We start from the raw sequence: 14,713 nt of genomic DNA on the forward strand, positions 1-14,713 counted from the left end.
GCAGGCATCACAACTGGTGTCAGGAACGTACTTTTGCGCAAGTTCCGTCCACTGGTCAAGCCACTTGCACGATGGGATGTCTCTCATGCAGGCCTGGAAGACAGAAAAAAACATTCATGCAACAGATACATTTACACACACACACACAAAAATAATATGAAAAGAAGAAATTGGAAAAGCAAATACAGATTATTTTGTCAGTTCAGTAGAAAGACAACCTTGTTTAGAGCCCAATTTGGCAAATACGCTACAGGAATTAAGCCACAGCCAAAGAAAATAAGGGGTGGTATTTAGGAAGTCAGAGGTGTGTGTGCTTGCCAGTTGGGCAGATGACTGTGAGGACTGGGGAAAGTGGACTGTGCACAGAGCATATGTAAGCGTATGTGTGCATGTGCAGGCATGAGATAGACACTGAAAAGCCTCTGATGCACTGGGAATTAGCGGGTTTTCTCCAAATCGGGTGAAGTGGAGACCAGTTCTGATGGTGTTCTTGAGAGAAGATCAGCACTGTGCTACAGCTGACCTCCATGATCTCCAGCAGGGCCTCAGTGACCGTCTCCAGTGAGGACAGGGCAAAGGTCTCCCGTTCGTAGGAGCCAGGTGAGAAGGAGCGGTCCCGGTAGCTAGAGCGGAAGGCAATGACCGCAGCCGATTTGACCTTGCTGATCCCGAAGAGCAGGTAGAACTTGGGTAGTGAGAACTCGGTCAGGCTGAGGCGCAAGACCTGCTTGGTCTCCTCTGTAGAGCGGCATAAGAGACACAATCAGAGGGGACACCGCAAAGATGCACTGCACAGACAAAAGGGGCCATTCATGATTGCTGTGGAAGCCAATGCATCTGCAAAGAAACATCTTCTAGCATCTTGGAAAATCTTCCGAAAAATTACGCTGTATTCGCAACTTCTCTAGAAGTTCGCTGGTTCTCCTCTATTGAGGACGAGCTCAGACTCACCGCTGAAGTTGAGCTGGGAGCAGGTGCAGAGCGAGTGGATGATGTTGATGACAAGGCCGTGGGTGGAGGCGCGTAGCGAGAGCGGCCCCGTGGCCACCAGCAGTGTGACCACGTGAAACAAGTACGGCAGGTGAGCCGCCACATCCAGCGAGTTGTGGAAAGACAGCATGAGCATGTAGCGTGCCAGGATGGCGATGTCGTCCCACATGAGGTGCTGCACCAGCGTGGGTGTGGGAGACAGGCACGTCTTGTCAATGATTTTGCACATCCGGCTGATCACCTAGGGGTTGGAGGTCACAGGTCAGCAGTATTAAAGAGGACTGCACCAAATGCACTATTCTGATTCACTCTGAAGGCTCACCCAGCCAGTTCATTTGAAGTAAATTGTGAAAGCAGTCAAAACAAACAAAGAAATAAATAAATTAGCAGCAAATCAAAGCGCTGCTGTCCAAACCGTGCAGGTCTGGAAAACACACCTGTCACGGCAGCTGTTAACTCAGTGCCAGTTTGAGGTCGTTACAAGCTTTACTGATTAAACATTTATGACAATGAGGCAATGAAGAAAGTGCAGCTATGAAGAAGTCTTCAGGGTATGGATTCGGGGAACTGCTGAAAGCCCCCAGATTGCTTTTACATACTACCCGTCTGTCGTACATTTTGAAAACCCTTAAGCCTTTTCGTCTCCATGCAGGGTACAATCTTCCTTCCTTTGTAATTTCAGGCTTCCAGTGATGTCACATTTTCTGAAGTGTTTTTATTTTAATCAGCGTGTAAATGCACATCTGCTGTTTATGTCTTCAGAATATGCTTTTCAAAAATAAATGCTGAGATGATATTTTCACAGACCACAGCTGACAACAATAAACACATGCTACAAGAAAAGAAAAAAGAAAAAAAAGAAAAGTTAAGTCAAAGAGGGTTCGTGGTAGACAGGCAGAGGACTGGTGAGGATGTTTGTGGAATGGACATTCTTTATACCAGAGCTTTGGCAGAAGCACATTTCAGAAACGAGTTCAGCTCAGTTCACATGAGCCATGGCCTCACCTTGCTGGAGACCAGCTTGACATTGCCAGAGGCCAGTGCCACGGCTGTGTCGGCCATCACCTCAGCCTTGATGGAGCCCAGCCCCCCTGTGGCACTGGTTTTGATGAAGCTGTCCAGCACCACGTCCAGCAGGTCTGTTATCTAAGACAGGGTGAGAGAAGATGGCATCAAGATTCAAATACTTCTGTTTTGCCACAGAGTTAAAAATGTGCTCCTCACAGAAGGGGATTTTTTTTGGTTGGCAAGATCTTGCTCTTCAGCTCTTTCTGCAATTCAGCGCTATAAATCCACACCATTTTGCACATCTGGGGTCCCCAAGGACACAAACAGGTGCCACTTCATTTTACCACTACACTGAAAGTGACATTAAAGTGAATTTCACTTCCTGTTCAACAGCTATAACAGAATATCTTCGTTTTCTGAGAAAAAAAGTGCAGGGAATGAAAAGTATGCTTCTTAAAAGGCAGAAATTCTCAGACTTTGAAAAAAGTACTACTATAACATAAAAGAAAAAACTGTATGTTTTCCAATATTAGCATCTTATCTATTAGTTATAATTGATTCATTTATCCAACCTTTTTCCCCCCAAGACAACTGGGGTTTCTACACTAAGCTATTTAGAGTGATTTATCCATTTATAGGGTTTGATCATTTTAATTGTATGAATTCAGTGTAACTACCTTGACTGAGAGCACTAGAGCAGGAGGACCAAAAGGAATGAGCGTTCATTTCACCTGTCCAAGGCTACCCCAGATCTTGGCCTGGATGGAGGGGTACATCTGCTTCTCGTTGATGGTCATAGTGATAAGCTTGTCCAGGATGGCAGTGACCCGCTGCCTCTTGGCGTCGTCACTGTGTTTGCAGAAACGCACCAGGTTGAGCAGCCAGGGGGTCATGTACTCCAGACACAAGTGCTTCAGCTCGATACCTGAACACACAACATAGGGGGGTTGGGTCAGGGGTCACAGCTCGGCCATCGCTCAACTGCCACTTTCAAATTAATGACTCCTTTGTGACTGGCAGACTTCAGGCAGAACAAACACCTCACGGATATCAACAGAATAAGCTGTGTTGGACAACAATGTCAACCTAGCCCCAGGACAAGGGCACTAAAGTTTTGTGTGGGGCGTGCAGCTGAGAACGAATACTTACTGGACTTGCTGAACCCTGAGATGCACTCTTCTAGGAACTCCAGAGTGAGGTGGGGCTCATTTGCTGCGAGTGTCTTGCTGATGGACACAATGAAGAGTGTATTGTTTGCCGGGATGCACAGGCCTGATGTCTCCAGGAGCTGTCCCTCGATCTTCAGATTGAACGTGCAGGTTAGGGCACACAGGAGGTTGTATGCTGCAGACCTGGGAAGACCAACAACGCAACCATGCTTTGAACTGGTTTACTTTGCATATACACTGTTTTAACATTATGGTACAGTATAATGAGCTTGCCCAAGCTGACAAAGGACAAACATTCACTACCCGTCCTAGTCATCCACATGACATCCCAAGAAAAACAGAACTAGAGAAGTCAGTCTCTCCTCAGAGTCAGACCTCAGGCTAGGGTCGGAGCTGCCCAAGTTGAGCAGGGCGATGTTGAGAAGTGTGCCAGGTACATCCTTTGGACGGATCTTTGTGTGCTGGGGGATGGAGTCGGGCTGTGACAGCTCCCAGCGCGTGCGGATGTGGATGATGGACTGAACGATAGCCTCACACTCCTGGTGCATGAATGTGAGAGGTGTGCCCTGGTTGGCGATAGTCAGCGTAAACTGGTTCTCATCCACCAGGCAGATCTCCTCCACTTCTGAGGCGTAATAGATGTCATTTAGGAAGACAGACTGGCCCAGCACACGGGTGCGCTCAGCTGAGGTTACCTGGACCGCAGTGGAGCCCACCTGGATCAGAAAGATAAGACAGAACAGAAGAACACAGTGTGAGACAGCCACACAACACCAATAGCAATAATGGATTCTATGTACCACTGTGACCCAAGATACATAATAAAAAAAGATACCAAGATTTGACTAAATTTGAAGTGAACACTGCACACTGGAGTATGTGCAGCTTTTACAACATCACAAGACATAAGTTCATCTGAGGTCACAGAAATGAGGTAAAGCAGAGAACTGACTGCTTTAGAGGCCTCTACCAGTCTCCTACCTAAACACTTGTGTACAGTCTGCTTTCTGGTGTCATTCCTACCTTGATGGAGACCTTGGTGTCCTTGTGGGCCAGCTTGAGTGCATTGTGGAACACTTTGAGGTCCTCCTCCAGGGCCAACGTTGCAGCAGGCAGTTTCTGCTGGTCGGCCTCAACATGCTCAGCCAACCGTGCTGGAGAGTCCACGAAGAGGAGCTTTTTGCTGCCTTTGAGGCCCGTTAGCAGTCGCTCGTGATACTTAGTGTACTCGCGCACCCAGGAGTTGCAGTTGTAGACGTAGACAGCCGCCACGTTCTCATAAGCAAAGCCTGGGAACACTACGAACCACTTGGACAGGAAGTCTGTCTTGAAGCGGTTGCTGGGGCCCACATGGGTCAGGTCTACCACAATCTCGTAAGGTTTGGCGTAGTAGGGCTTCAATGTTAGCAGCACGTGGTAGATCAGAAGATCCCCGTTGATCTGACCCGTCTTGAACCTGAAAGGCGAACAGTTGAGAGACTGGGTATTCACTTAAAAGACTAATAAACAGTTGTTACTTGTATTCATTTACATTTATTCACTTAGCCAATGCTTTCCACCAAAGCAACTTGGAATATTACATTTATACACGGAATATTTTATAATTAATTACCCATTTACAAAACTGGGTAATTTTTACTGCATCAAGAACTATAGGTAAGAACATTTCTCGAAGGTATTACAGCAGGAGAAACCCAAGTCCTTTGAACACAGGGTGACTGCTCTAACCGTTACATCACCTGCTGCCTAGTTATATTGTTAGAAATAAAGGGTCATTCTGTGATTACACTGTGGTTACTGTCACTCTGTTCAGGACCATACAATAGCACAGTACGGCGGAGCTCACAGACATCACGTCAATCTCAGACAACAGAAACTGACAGTACGGAGAGTGAAAGTATGACAGTGAGGTCGGCATAACCCCAAAAAACAATGGGGGAGTAAACTAGGGCAACACAAAAACAACTTTTAAAAACTGCTTTCTTTGTTCATAAATATGTACCAATTATGCTGTTGCCATCGGCTCAGTTTTTAATGAGTGTATGTTTAATTTACTCTGGTACCCCTCTCACTACTTTGCTGTATATATGCTGCTATAGCCTCCTAAATATTTTCCTTCAAATTAATAACGTTTTTATTTGTCTGTCTCTCTATAAATTATCTCTACGCCAAACTTTCCTTGAGCTGAAATCCCCACACTCTACTACAGACAGTTTTGTATTGAGTCTCACCCTTCACACCCATCTCACTCATGGTGTGTGACGACCATCTGCGTGACACAGGAATTCAGGTACCCCCAAAATAGCCAGAGATGCAGCAGTATCGTATAGGGGCAGGAAGCACGTCATGGGCTGTGCCTGAATGCTCAAAGTGAAGCAGCAGCACCCGGATCAGTCTGCTTGCTACGACAGCACACTGGTGCACATCGCCACGGCAACACAACATACGCCCGATCCAAACCAGCCCTCCAGCTCCCACCATCAACACCCAACAGACCACCAGCGAAGGACCACCAGACACAACCCAGGTGAGTGACACCTTCGACACCACAGGCCATCTGGGTTGGCTTCGGCATCCAAGTGAATCTTTATGCCCTTGAGACGGCCAAGTTAGGCATCGAGAGCGTTCATAGAATTCCGCCTTTCCTCTCACCGGTGTTGGAAGGCACTTGGAACTACTCAACACACAGTATCTCACAGTGCAAATGCAGATAATTTGCAAATTAGTCAGTCATTCTTGAATGAAAACTTTTCCTTAATATGAAAACAACTTGATCTGAGTAGAAGAAGGAATACAAGCAGCTTCAGTCAGGAGGTTGAACACTTTTAAAAAAAAAAAAAAAAAAAAAAAAAAAACTATTGGTCTTAAAAATGGTTCAGCTTGATAAGTTGTAATGCGTATTAAATAAACGTAACAAAGTTGACTTTGAATTATGTCTAAGAACAGTACAAAAACCACTTTTGCTTATCTAGTCATTTTTACAAATAATTTGAAATCCTATGCTGTAAACCCTTTCACTTTGTTGACTACTGTTGAGCGTTCAACCTTTGGGAAGAGATATCAGTTCCAAAATGCGGGAAAACTTATGCAAGCACAAGAAAGAGACTGCAGTTACGTGGGTTTCTTTAGGTGCCAAAATAAAACTGGAATCAGACCTGTGCCCTCATCAGTATCTACCCGACCACCATGTGTCCCCAATATCTATGTAGCCTTCAGCCAAATGGCACTCATTTCATGAGGAATAAACAAACAAACCAATGTTGCAGGGATAACACTTCTTACCCACCTTTCTCCTTTTGAAACAGAAAAATGGAGAGATGCACAATGTTTGTGGCACTGTTGGCACTGGCTGTCAATGTCACAGTCAGCAGCAATATGACAGCTACAAGTCCCAGCATCACAAGCCACAGCACTCGACCAGTGACAACACTGAACAAGAGTAGAACATCAGTAACAACTCCTAAAAATGTAGGCAACACACAGCAGCAGCACAGCAGCACCTGTAAGACTTCTGACTACCTCCTTGGTGGCTTGCGGGAGAGGGTGATATTGATTGCAGGAGGTGTGAGCTTGTTGGTCCTGCTGGTCTGCTGCATGGTACTGGCCTGCTGGGTGTGCTGCCTGCAGCACCACCTGCAAAACTTTGAGACTGCCAGCAAAGGTAAGGCACAACAGGATAGCAAGACAAAGCACCGGGATGATCAAGCTGAGGCTGAGGATGTCCGGCCTGAAACAGCGATACTGCTGGAAGGTGTCAAGTCAAATGAGAGCAAGGAAGGGGCAGTGCAGGGTGAGCTGGGTACGGAGCCTGCAGCGGAGCATGAGCCGCGCGAGGATCCAACCCCGCAGGATGAACCAGCCACCATGTTGGATGTGGAAGGGGATGCCGGAAAAGGCGACACTCAGCACTCCGCCCAGAACTGCTCCCCTGGCCCGCCAGAGGACTCAGCTATGGAGAACTCCCAGAACGTCTTAGATGTGCCACTGATGGTGTAGGAATTGTGGTAAATTCAAGCCATCTCTGAATGCTCAGTACAGAAGCACTGCAACAAGACTTTTCCAAGTGAAAAAATGTCTGCATCTCCTTCTGTCCCTTATTTCGCCAAAAAAGCTTATGCTAGCACTTCTCCAAAAAGCTCTGCATCGTGCGCTTTAGATGCTTATTTTAACCTACCTGGAGGCCGCAACTGTATTGTTAATTCTGTTCCAGACGTGTTATGACTCAAAAATAAATGTACTCCATATTGAGCTCTTAATGGGGAGTTGTTCAGATGCAGTGCGAGAAGGATCGTGCATTAATGTATAACTTGAGGAACAACAAAGAAAGGAGACCAAAACTGCTGAACACAGAGATAATGTTCTTTACAAAGAAACGTGGCACTGCAGCAAGTGAATCTTAATCACTGTGTGGTGTGACACACATGAACTGAGAACAAATGTGACAGATAAAGAAAGCTGTTACACAGATCATCCAGGCATGATTGCATTGTGTATGTTTAAGTGACACATTCATGCTGTACTCTTTGTTACTGCTGTATTTTGGCCATTTCCTGCACTGGATTAAATAACAAAAAAAAAAAAAAAAATCCCATTAAAGGGGAAGAATTAAAATCAAGCAGCATTGCAGAGTTTGCCTTTTCTTCTAGCTGAAACTCAGAACGTCACAAATAATAAATCCCCCTTTATTTACAGCTATAACTTCTGGCGCCCATTACCATGGTCCCCTGGTCCCCCTTTAGAATGTTCCAGAAATAGAGCACCCCCCACACAGGGACCATAAGATGCTGCGACGAGGTTCTCCATGGCCCGCCAGGGGTGCCGAGCTGCACTTGCCCTAACAAGAGTAGCACTATCTAGGTACGGTGAACCACCGAGGGGCCTCGAGCGAGGACCGGGAGCCAAAGTACACGCTGGGCTGAGCCACTTACTGGGAAATGGCATTCGTTCCACCAAACCTCCCTGCAACATGAATAAGCCTCACTTCTTTACCTCGACATGAGCCGGTCGGATTCAGTGCACAACACAAGCTGTTTGTTTTCTTCTTCCCCCCTTTAAACCCATCTACAACACTCTTTCATTTTCACTTTGAGCTTCTCACATTTGCTTTTCGGGTATCCATCTGAATGTGGCAAAAATTCATCCAGTTCAGAAAAAACACCAATAAAAACAGCAATAAACACAAACGTAGTGAGACTCCTGAAAATTTGTGCTCAAATAAAGATTCAGAAACAGGGCAGTGGACAGCACTGTGGTACGGTAGCAGGTAGCATGTGAAAATAGGTTGTGGTCACCCTTAATGACAATGGTGCGTCTCTTTTTTTCCCCCCCCAAAAGAAGCTCATATGTGCAGAAAAGTCCAATAAGAAGTGAAAGTCAAGGACAAAACTAGCCACTGGAACAAGTCATGTTACTCCATCTGACCAACATTCGATGGTTAAACAGGAAAAGGCTTTAATTCACACCTAGTCTTACCAAACATGACCCAAACCTAAGAAAAGTCTAGGCTGTTATGTCAACTTGTTTAACTGGAGCCTCAGATGAGTTTCATGAGGTTATCAGGTTTGGTATAGAAATAAACATGTGAGAAATAGGGGAGAAACCAAATCGCCCAACAGCCTAAGAACTCACTGTGGTAAAAACAGGAATAAACACACCAAACATGCACGACAACTTTTACACTGTGCAAGATGGAAAGAGCCGGGTCACGTGACTCTAAGCCAAAACTAGCAATGCGGGACTGATACCAACTGGGCCACTGGAGGCCAACTGCTTGTGTAGAACTGGAAACCACAGGGTACCCAGAATTAGACATTTTGCTCGCAGTGAGAGCATCTGTAGGTAAAGAGTCTGAGCAAAGGACTGAAGGACTGTCTTCAAGTACTGAGATGTTTCCAGGATATTCTCTGTCTGTTTCCCCCATAAAGAGTTTTTTGAAAAAGTAACAGGGATGTTAGAAAGGTGCCTGTATCGGACAGAGCGGACACTGCAACTCTCACTTCCTCCCCAATGATGCATCTGCCACTGGTTCCGTCTTCCACCACACTCAACGTCTTCCTTTTATGCAACAGCTGCAAACGAAGCGCGTGGGGCCTCGAGGTCTCTTTCTAGCCGGACGTGCCCCTCGATCACACGCTTCTTCTGTTACGGACGCTGTACGGTGATGTAGGGACAATGTCATTGCTGCTGGAGTGAGGTCCACAGTAAGCTCAGGTGAGTTTGCTTTTCTCCCCTGCCTTTCGTTCTCAAAGCTGATTCTGCTCCTTGAAAAGCAGAGGTGTGCCCAAGCTAACCTGCCAGAGCTCTGGGATGATGTACGGTACCTGGCTTTGCATGGCTGCACAAGGCATCAGATGTCTGTATATGGCTCCTTTTGCTTTCCTCTAAATTGATACTATGGATTAAGTGTGTGAGCAGAATTTTAATAATAATAAAAAAAAAAAAAAAAAAAAAAAAAAAAAAAAAAACTTTGTTATCATTCCTTGCATACACTTCTGATGTTTTTGGTCCTTAACTTTCATATAGAATGTATATCAGCTACAGATGACAGCATAGTGGTTAGAACTGTTGCCTTTGGATATGAATGTTGCAGGTTGAATGTGACCTCAAAGTGTACTCCTGACCAAGATACTGCCCTAAATTGCTCCAGTAAAATCATCCAGTGGGTAAACATTGTAGGTAGCTTAATTTTGTAAGTTGCTTTGGAGAAAAGCATCAGCTAAATTAATAAATATTATAATTACTAGAAAAAAAAAAAAAATAAATTTTAGCCACACAGCCACAGGCAGGAAAACAAAAAGGTTAACTCTGTTTTTCTCTTTTTTTTTTTTTAAACCACTACATCCTGAACCAAGCGGTAGCTCTATTAGATTAACATGATAAAGGCGGAGAATTTAAAAAAAAAAAAAAAGAAAGAACATTTGAGTTCCTGAACTGATGCAAGGATGATATTCGGACACATTTTCTGCCAACATCAAGGTGAACACACTTTGTTCCAATGGATGGTTAACAGTGTGAAATGAATCACTACTAAATTATATTCAGAGTGTAACAGTGGAGAACCTGTGGCTCAATATCTATGCACTGCACTTTATACAGGCAACTTCCTAACACGATTATGAAATCGAGAAGTATGTTCATCTCCGCCTCGGCAAGAGTCTGTTGCCATTCCCCTGTGACCCAACAACTAATTTTTGCCTTCCGCCTCCTCTTTTCCTGGGTCAGGAGTGCTGACCATCTCGGAGACAAAAACAGGCCCCTTGTGACACGATGGCGAACATCTCTTTCCAGCTTGTGGCCCTTCTCCTCCTGCCAGCACTGCAGAGCAGATACCTCACCACTGAGCTGGCATTCTCCCACCAGCAGGAAACTGGTGATGAAACTTTAAGAAGCACCTCCAGGCAGCTCCATGGAGTTAGCTCCATGATGCAGATGACAACAACTACAACTGCCACAGGTGGTCTAAGTATAAGGACTGCGCCTCAGCATACACTGGAATCAGCAGCAAGCCTAAGAAATAGCAAAGATGCCACAATGGAGATGTCCAACACCAGAGCCAAGCGCAGTACCGGCCTACTGACCAGCACCTTGGCAACCCTTCAGGATGGTAGTGGGCCACTAAGCAGTGGAGTCAGCATGGAGAAGATGACTCCATCATCACTTCCCTTTCTGTCAGACCCTGGTGAAACAAGCTCTATACAGATGGTATTTGAGACGTCTGCAAAGCCAGTGCCCCAACTCGCAGAGCTCACAGCGGTGGAGACCACTAATGGAACAACCATGTTTAACATAACAGTTAGCTCAACAACAAGCGCATCATCAACAGCTATACTACTGACTCACCCAGAAACAGAGAGAAGCCCAGTGAACTCCATCACCTCCACAACAGCCCCCACCCCCTTGACTACTTCCAGAGTGCCCACAACTCTCACATCAAAGGAAGAAACCACTCGTGGAAGGATAACCTCTCCAGACATCATGCATACCACATCCACTGAGGGACCAGTGGTGCAGTCCACAAGTGAGACTCCCAAGCCTCACGATAACTTGACTCCCACACTGCTCAGCAGCATCACCACCACTGAGATCACTACCCAACCCAATACCAGCCCTACCACGAGAAGCCTGACCCAGCAAATAATTAAGTCACAAACACCTTCACATAAACAGCAAGCGAGTCACAATCCAGGCATTACAGCAGCCATCATTATAGCTGGGTTGCTCATTCTGATGGGTGGGATGATCTTGGTGATTCTGCTCAAGAAGCAGTGTTGCCAGCCACAGAAAAAGGAGGACCCAGCCTGGGCAGGGCCCTCGCCCTTTCTGGATGGAGAAGTCCAACCTCGCCTCACTGGAGTTGAGGATGACAGCATGGCCCAGAAGCCATCCTCCAAACGGGCTTCCCTGCAGAGATTCCTCTTGCAGCGCTCCGATAAGCGCCAGTCCCTTCTGAAGGAGGAGGACGACCAAGTAGCTATGGAGGAATTACAGGCAGGCAGCACATTTGGGAGAGTCCAGGACAGAGAATCTCCAGTTGGCAATGGCACCACATCCACCAATGGCGCAACAGATAACCCAAAGTCACCTCCTGAAAGCATGTCTTCCCCTGAAGGGAACGTTAACCTTGGGCAAGACCCCATGATGGAGGAAGCCACATCTCCAGTTCCCCCACTGGACATTCCATCACTCTCTACGGCCCCTTTACTGGACATCGACCTTGGCCCACCGACTGGAGAGGAAGCTCCTCCCACACCAAATGAAGCTCCCCTGGTTGCTCCACCACTTTTACCTTCTTCTGAACAGTGAGACTTTCATTTGACTTTTGAGGAGAAAACACTTTCAATGGCAAAACAATGATACTAGAAAAGGGAAACGATGATTCACAGTGATGACTGATTGATTGATTCTCTGATTGTCACACTTTTGCCCCTATTGACCACTGACACAGTATTGTGCAGTATTCTCCATTTGCCGAGTGCAATGCACTGCATTTTAGCATTCTTTTGCTTTAGTTGTACATTTTAGATAAGCTTATTTATCAAAGTTATTGCCTGCTTATGAAAAAATGCCCATAATAATGCTTCTTAAGACTATATTTCATACTTGCACTAAGACATTTACTATAACACAGTGATGCAACATACTGATTTGTGATCTTCAAGTGAGGCTCTGGGCAGAACATAAGGGTGGTTTTAATGGTATCAATTCCTGTTTGATATAATTGCTGGGAGTGTGAGGACACCCTGACCTCTCACCGAGACCCTGGGGTGGGGGGATGGTGGTTAGCGTGAGTTACGGTGTCTCAGTCACTCTACTCCTTGGCCTAAGCACTCCCTGAATGGTCACTGGACATGCAACACTTCACAAAAAATAAATACATACATAATATGGCTTGCTCAGGGAAGAATGGGGAATTGAAAGACAAATGGCACCGATGGCGAGAGGGAGCATTAATGCACAGAGTCACTCCCAGCTGCCCAGTTTTGAATCGTAAATTATACATAATTTTTTGTTTTAGCAGTTCAACAGTTCATTGCTGAATTAATAAGGTTAACTCTCTGTAATTCTCACTGCAATACATTGCTGTAAGGTAAGTTTTTTATGTAGAAATAAAATCAAAACACTGATGTTTTTGTACCCAAGTGGTATATGGCTCCCTAACGTAACCATGATCAGCACAGCTGTCAGCCTACACCTCCCCCTCCCATTTGGAGGGGGACACAATGCCTGTCATCCCACTTATTGATCGGGATGACTGATGGAACTTCCCGCTGGGGTCCTACCTGCGAGATACCTAACCCCAGCGAGCCCCCCTTTAACGCCTCGATAAAACCTGCCACACAGAAAATACAGCTGCAGTAAATCTGGTGTTTTACAGGGGTTTGGGGGAGGAGTGTGAGCAGGCAGCAATGGAACATATTTCACACACTCCCCTGCCATCGTGGTGTGAGAGCACAGAAGTGTACCAAACATGCAAAAAGCAAATTCACTTCTCCCTTACAGCTGGACTTGCGTCGCTCGCTGTCCTTCACAGGCAGCGCAAGCCGAGGTGTGATCTGCAACCTTCGGTTTCAGAACTCTCCCATGGGCCTTTGCAGCACACTCATCCAGTCGTCATTTGAGCCTCCTGCTTCTTCGCAGCAGGAGCTTGTCTATTTTAACAGGCCGCTGTGCTGCAGCTGAGCAAAGCGGGGCATCGTGGTGGTCAGGTGTGAAAGGTGGTGCACAGCAGGAGACTGGGTCGCTTTCAGAGTACACCCAGCCTGAGGGTAACGCCTGCTGCAGCCTAATTGATGGGTGAACTCTTCCGGCCTTCGCAGAGATGAATGGAACGGCTCGGCAATTCTCACCGCAAGGTGAATCTGACTGGAGCATTCAAGCCATCCTGTGAAGCTGGTGCAGTAAGGGGGGCATGTGCAATCCTGTGAAGTTGATTGGATGCCCATGCTGTACCTGTCAGGCTCACTAGCGCCACCTGCTGTGTACAGCTCACCTGATTGGCAGAACTTGTTCACACACATCAGCATCTGGTATCCAGTGCTGTGTTAATTGGCTGCTATTTACCATTTACATTTTTTAATTTCCCCGAGGCTTTTTTCCCCAACATCACTTGCAATGTTAAGCTCCTGGCACACATTTTCCCATTTGGGCATTTTGTCCGTATCAATTCTGAGTAAGTACCTTGATCACGGATATAACAGCAGGATGTAGGATCTGAACTAGGGTGCTTCGAGTCCAAAGGTGTGAGCTCCAACCACTACATCGCCCACTGCCCCTTAACCTTCTATTTTATACCGAAATACTCACAGACAGAAGGACGAGAGCGACCAAATGCATACCGAGGCTAATGTGTTGTGATGTGAGCTTCCAGCCGTAGCTTCCAGTGCAGGGAGACTAACAGTTCTGACCTCCGTTAGCAGCCAGACCAAACAAAGGCTGCTTTTCAGAGACAGGCAGAGAGGAGGGGAAATCCTGCAGGGGGACAAACAGCAGCTCCCGATTTTCCTTCTATTAACATGTATTTCCTTCAGCAGCTCTTAATGTTCCAACAAATTGGGGGGAAAAAAAGGAGCACGTGTTTCCACAAGTTTCTGGCAGCTCATCCAGCGTACAACCTCCATGTACAAAAGACAGGCCCTTCTGTCCGTGGAAACCTGGTTTTGCCTCCGTTTTGTGGTGAGGTGCTGCTCCATTACGGAGACACCTAACAAATTGCTGCTGATGCTCTGCTAGCGGCCGCTGGCTGTCACTTCACGAGATACCATTTCTGAGGCGACACACAGATGAGGTTGTACATTGTGGGGAGGGGGAATCATAATGAAATGAGAAACTCATGTGAACTATTGAAAAAGGTCATGTGGAAGCGGGTTCGGCGACAGTTACCGAACTAAACGATACATGTTTGAGATTCGGGGGGTCCTCTTATCGACCGTTCACTTATCAATGAATAAATGTTCAATTCTATTTGCTAATGGATGACGGAAAATTCGTCACCAAATAATTTGTACCAAAATTAAATATTTTACTTAGCCAAAATGTTTACATTGCAC

The 14,713-nt window shown here is 46.1% G+C and overlaps 2 protein-coding genes across 13 annotated transcripts in view; one reads left to right on the forward strand and one right to left on the reverse strand.

Annotated features, from left to right (window-relative positions):
* The window catches only part of nf1a (neurofibromin 1a), a 72,601-nt gene that overhangs the window by 13,005 nt on the left and 44,883 nt on the right, over positions 1-14,713 (reverse strand). For 11 of the 12 annotated variants that reach the window (XM_018748654.2, XM_018748664.2, XM_018748658.2 and 8 more), the window contains 8 exons: positions 4,191-4,623; positions 3,543-3,883; positions 3,148-3,350; positions 2,730-2,923; positions 1,996-2,136; positions 952-1,231; positions 524-738; positions 32-93 (listed from right to left, as the gene is read on the reverse strand). In XM_018748654.2, the coding sequence (XP_018604170.2) occupies positions 32-93; positions 524-738; positions 952-1,231; positions 1,996-2,136; positions 2,730-2,923; positions 3,148-3,350; positions 3,543-3,883; positions 4,191-4,623 (1,869 nt within the window). Of the gene's footprint in view, positions 1-31; positions 94-523; positions 739-951; positions 1,232-1,636; positions 1,823-1,995; positions 2,137-2,729; positions 2,924-3,147; positions 3,351-3,542; positions 3,884-4,190; positions 4,624-14,713 lie in introns of those variants that run through there. The other variant, XM_018748665.1, reaches the window with a different exon arrangement.
* Positions 9,228-12,646, forward strand: evi2b (ecotropic viral integration site 2B). The gene is made up of 2 exons (XM_018748666.1): positions 9,228-9,377; positions 10,389-12,646. Exon 2 carries the CDS (start codon positions 10,434-10,436, stop codon positions 11,967-11,969), a length of 1,536 nt encoding a protein of 511 aa, XP_018604182.1. The 5' UTR covers positions 9,228-9,377; positions 10,389-10,433; the 3' UTR covers positions 11,970-12,646.

Source organism: Scleropages formosus, chromosome 10 (genome assembly GCF_900964775.1).
Source record: "Scleropages formosus chromosome 10, fSclFor1.1, whole genome shotgun sequence".
In the NCBI taxonomy this organism is placed as follows: domain Eukaryota; kingdom Metazoa; phylum Chordata; class Actinopteri; order Osteoglossiformes; family Osteoglossidae; genus Scleropages; species Scleropages formosus.

What these genes read in the sequence shown, in the direction of transcription:
- evi2b (XM_018748666.1), top strand. Translation starts at nt 10,434, where the DNA reads ATGGCGAACATCTCTTTCCAGCTTGTGGCCCTTCTCCTCCTGCCAGCA.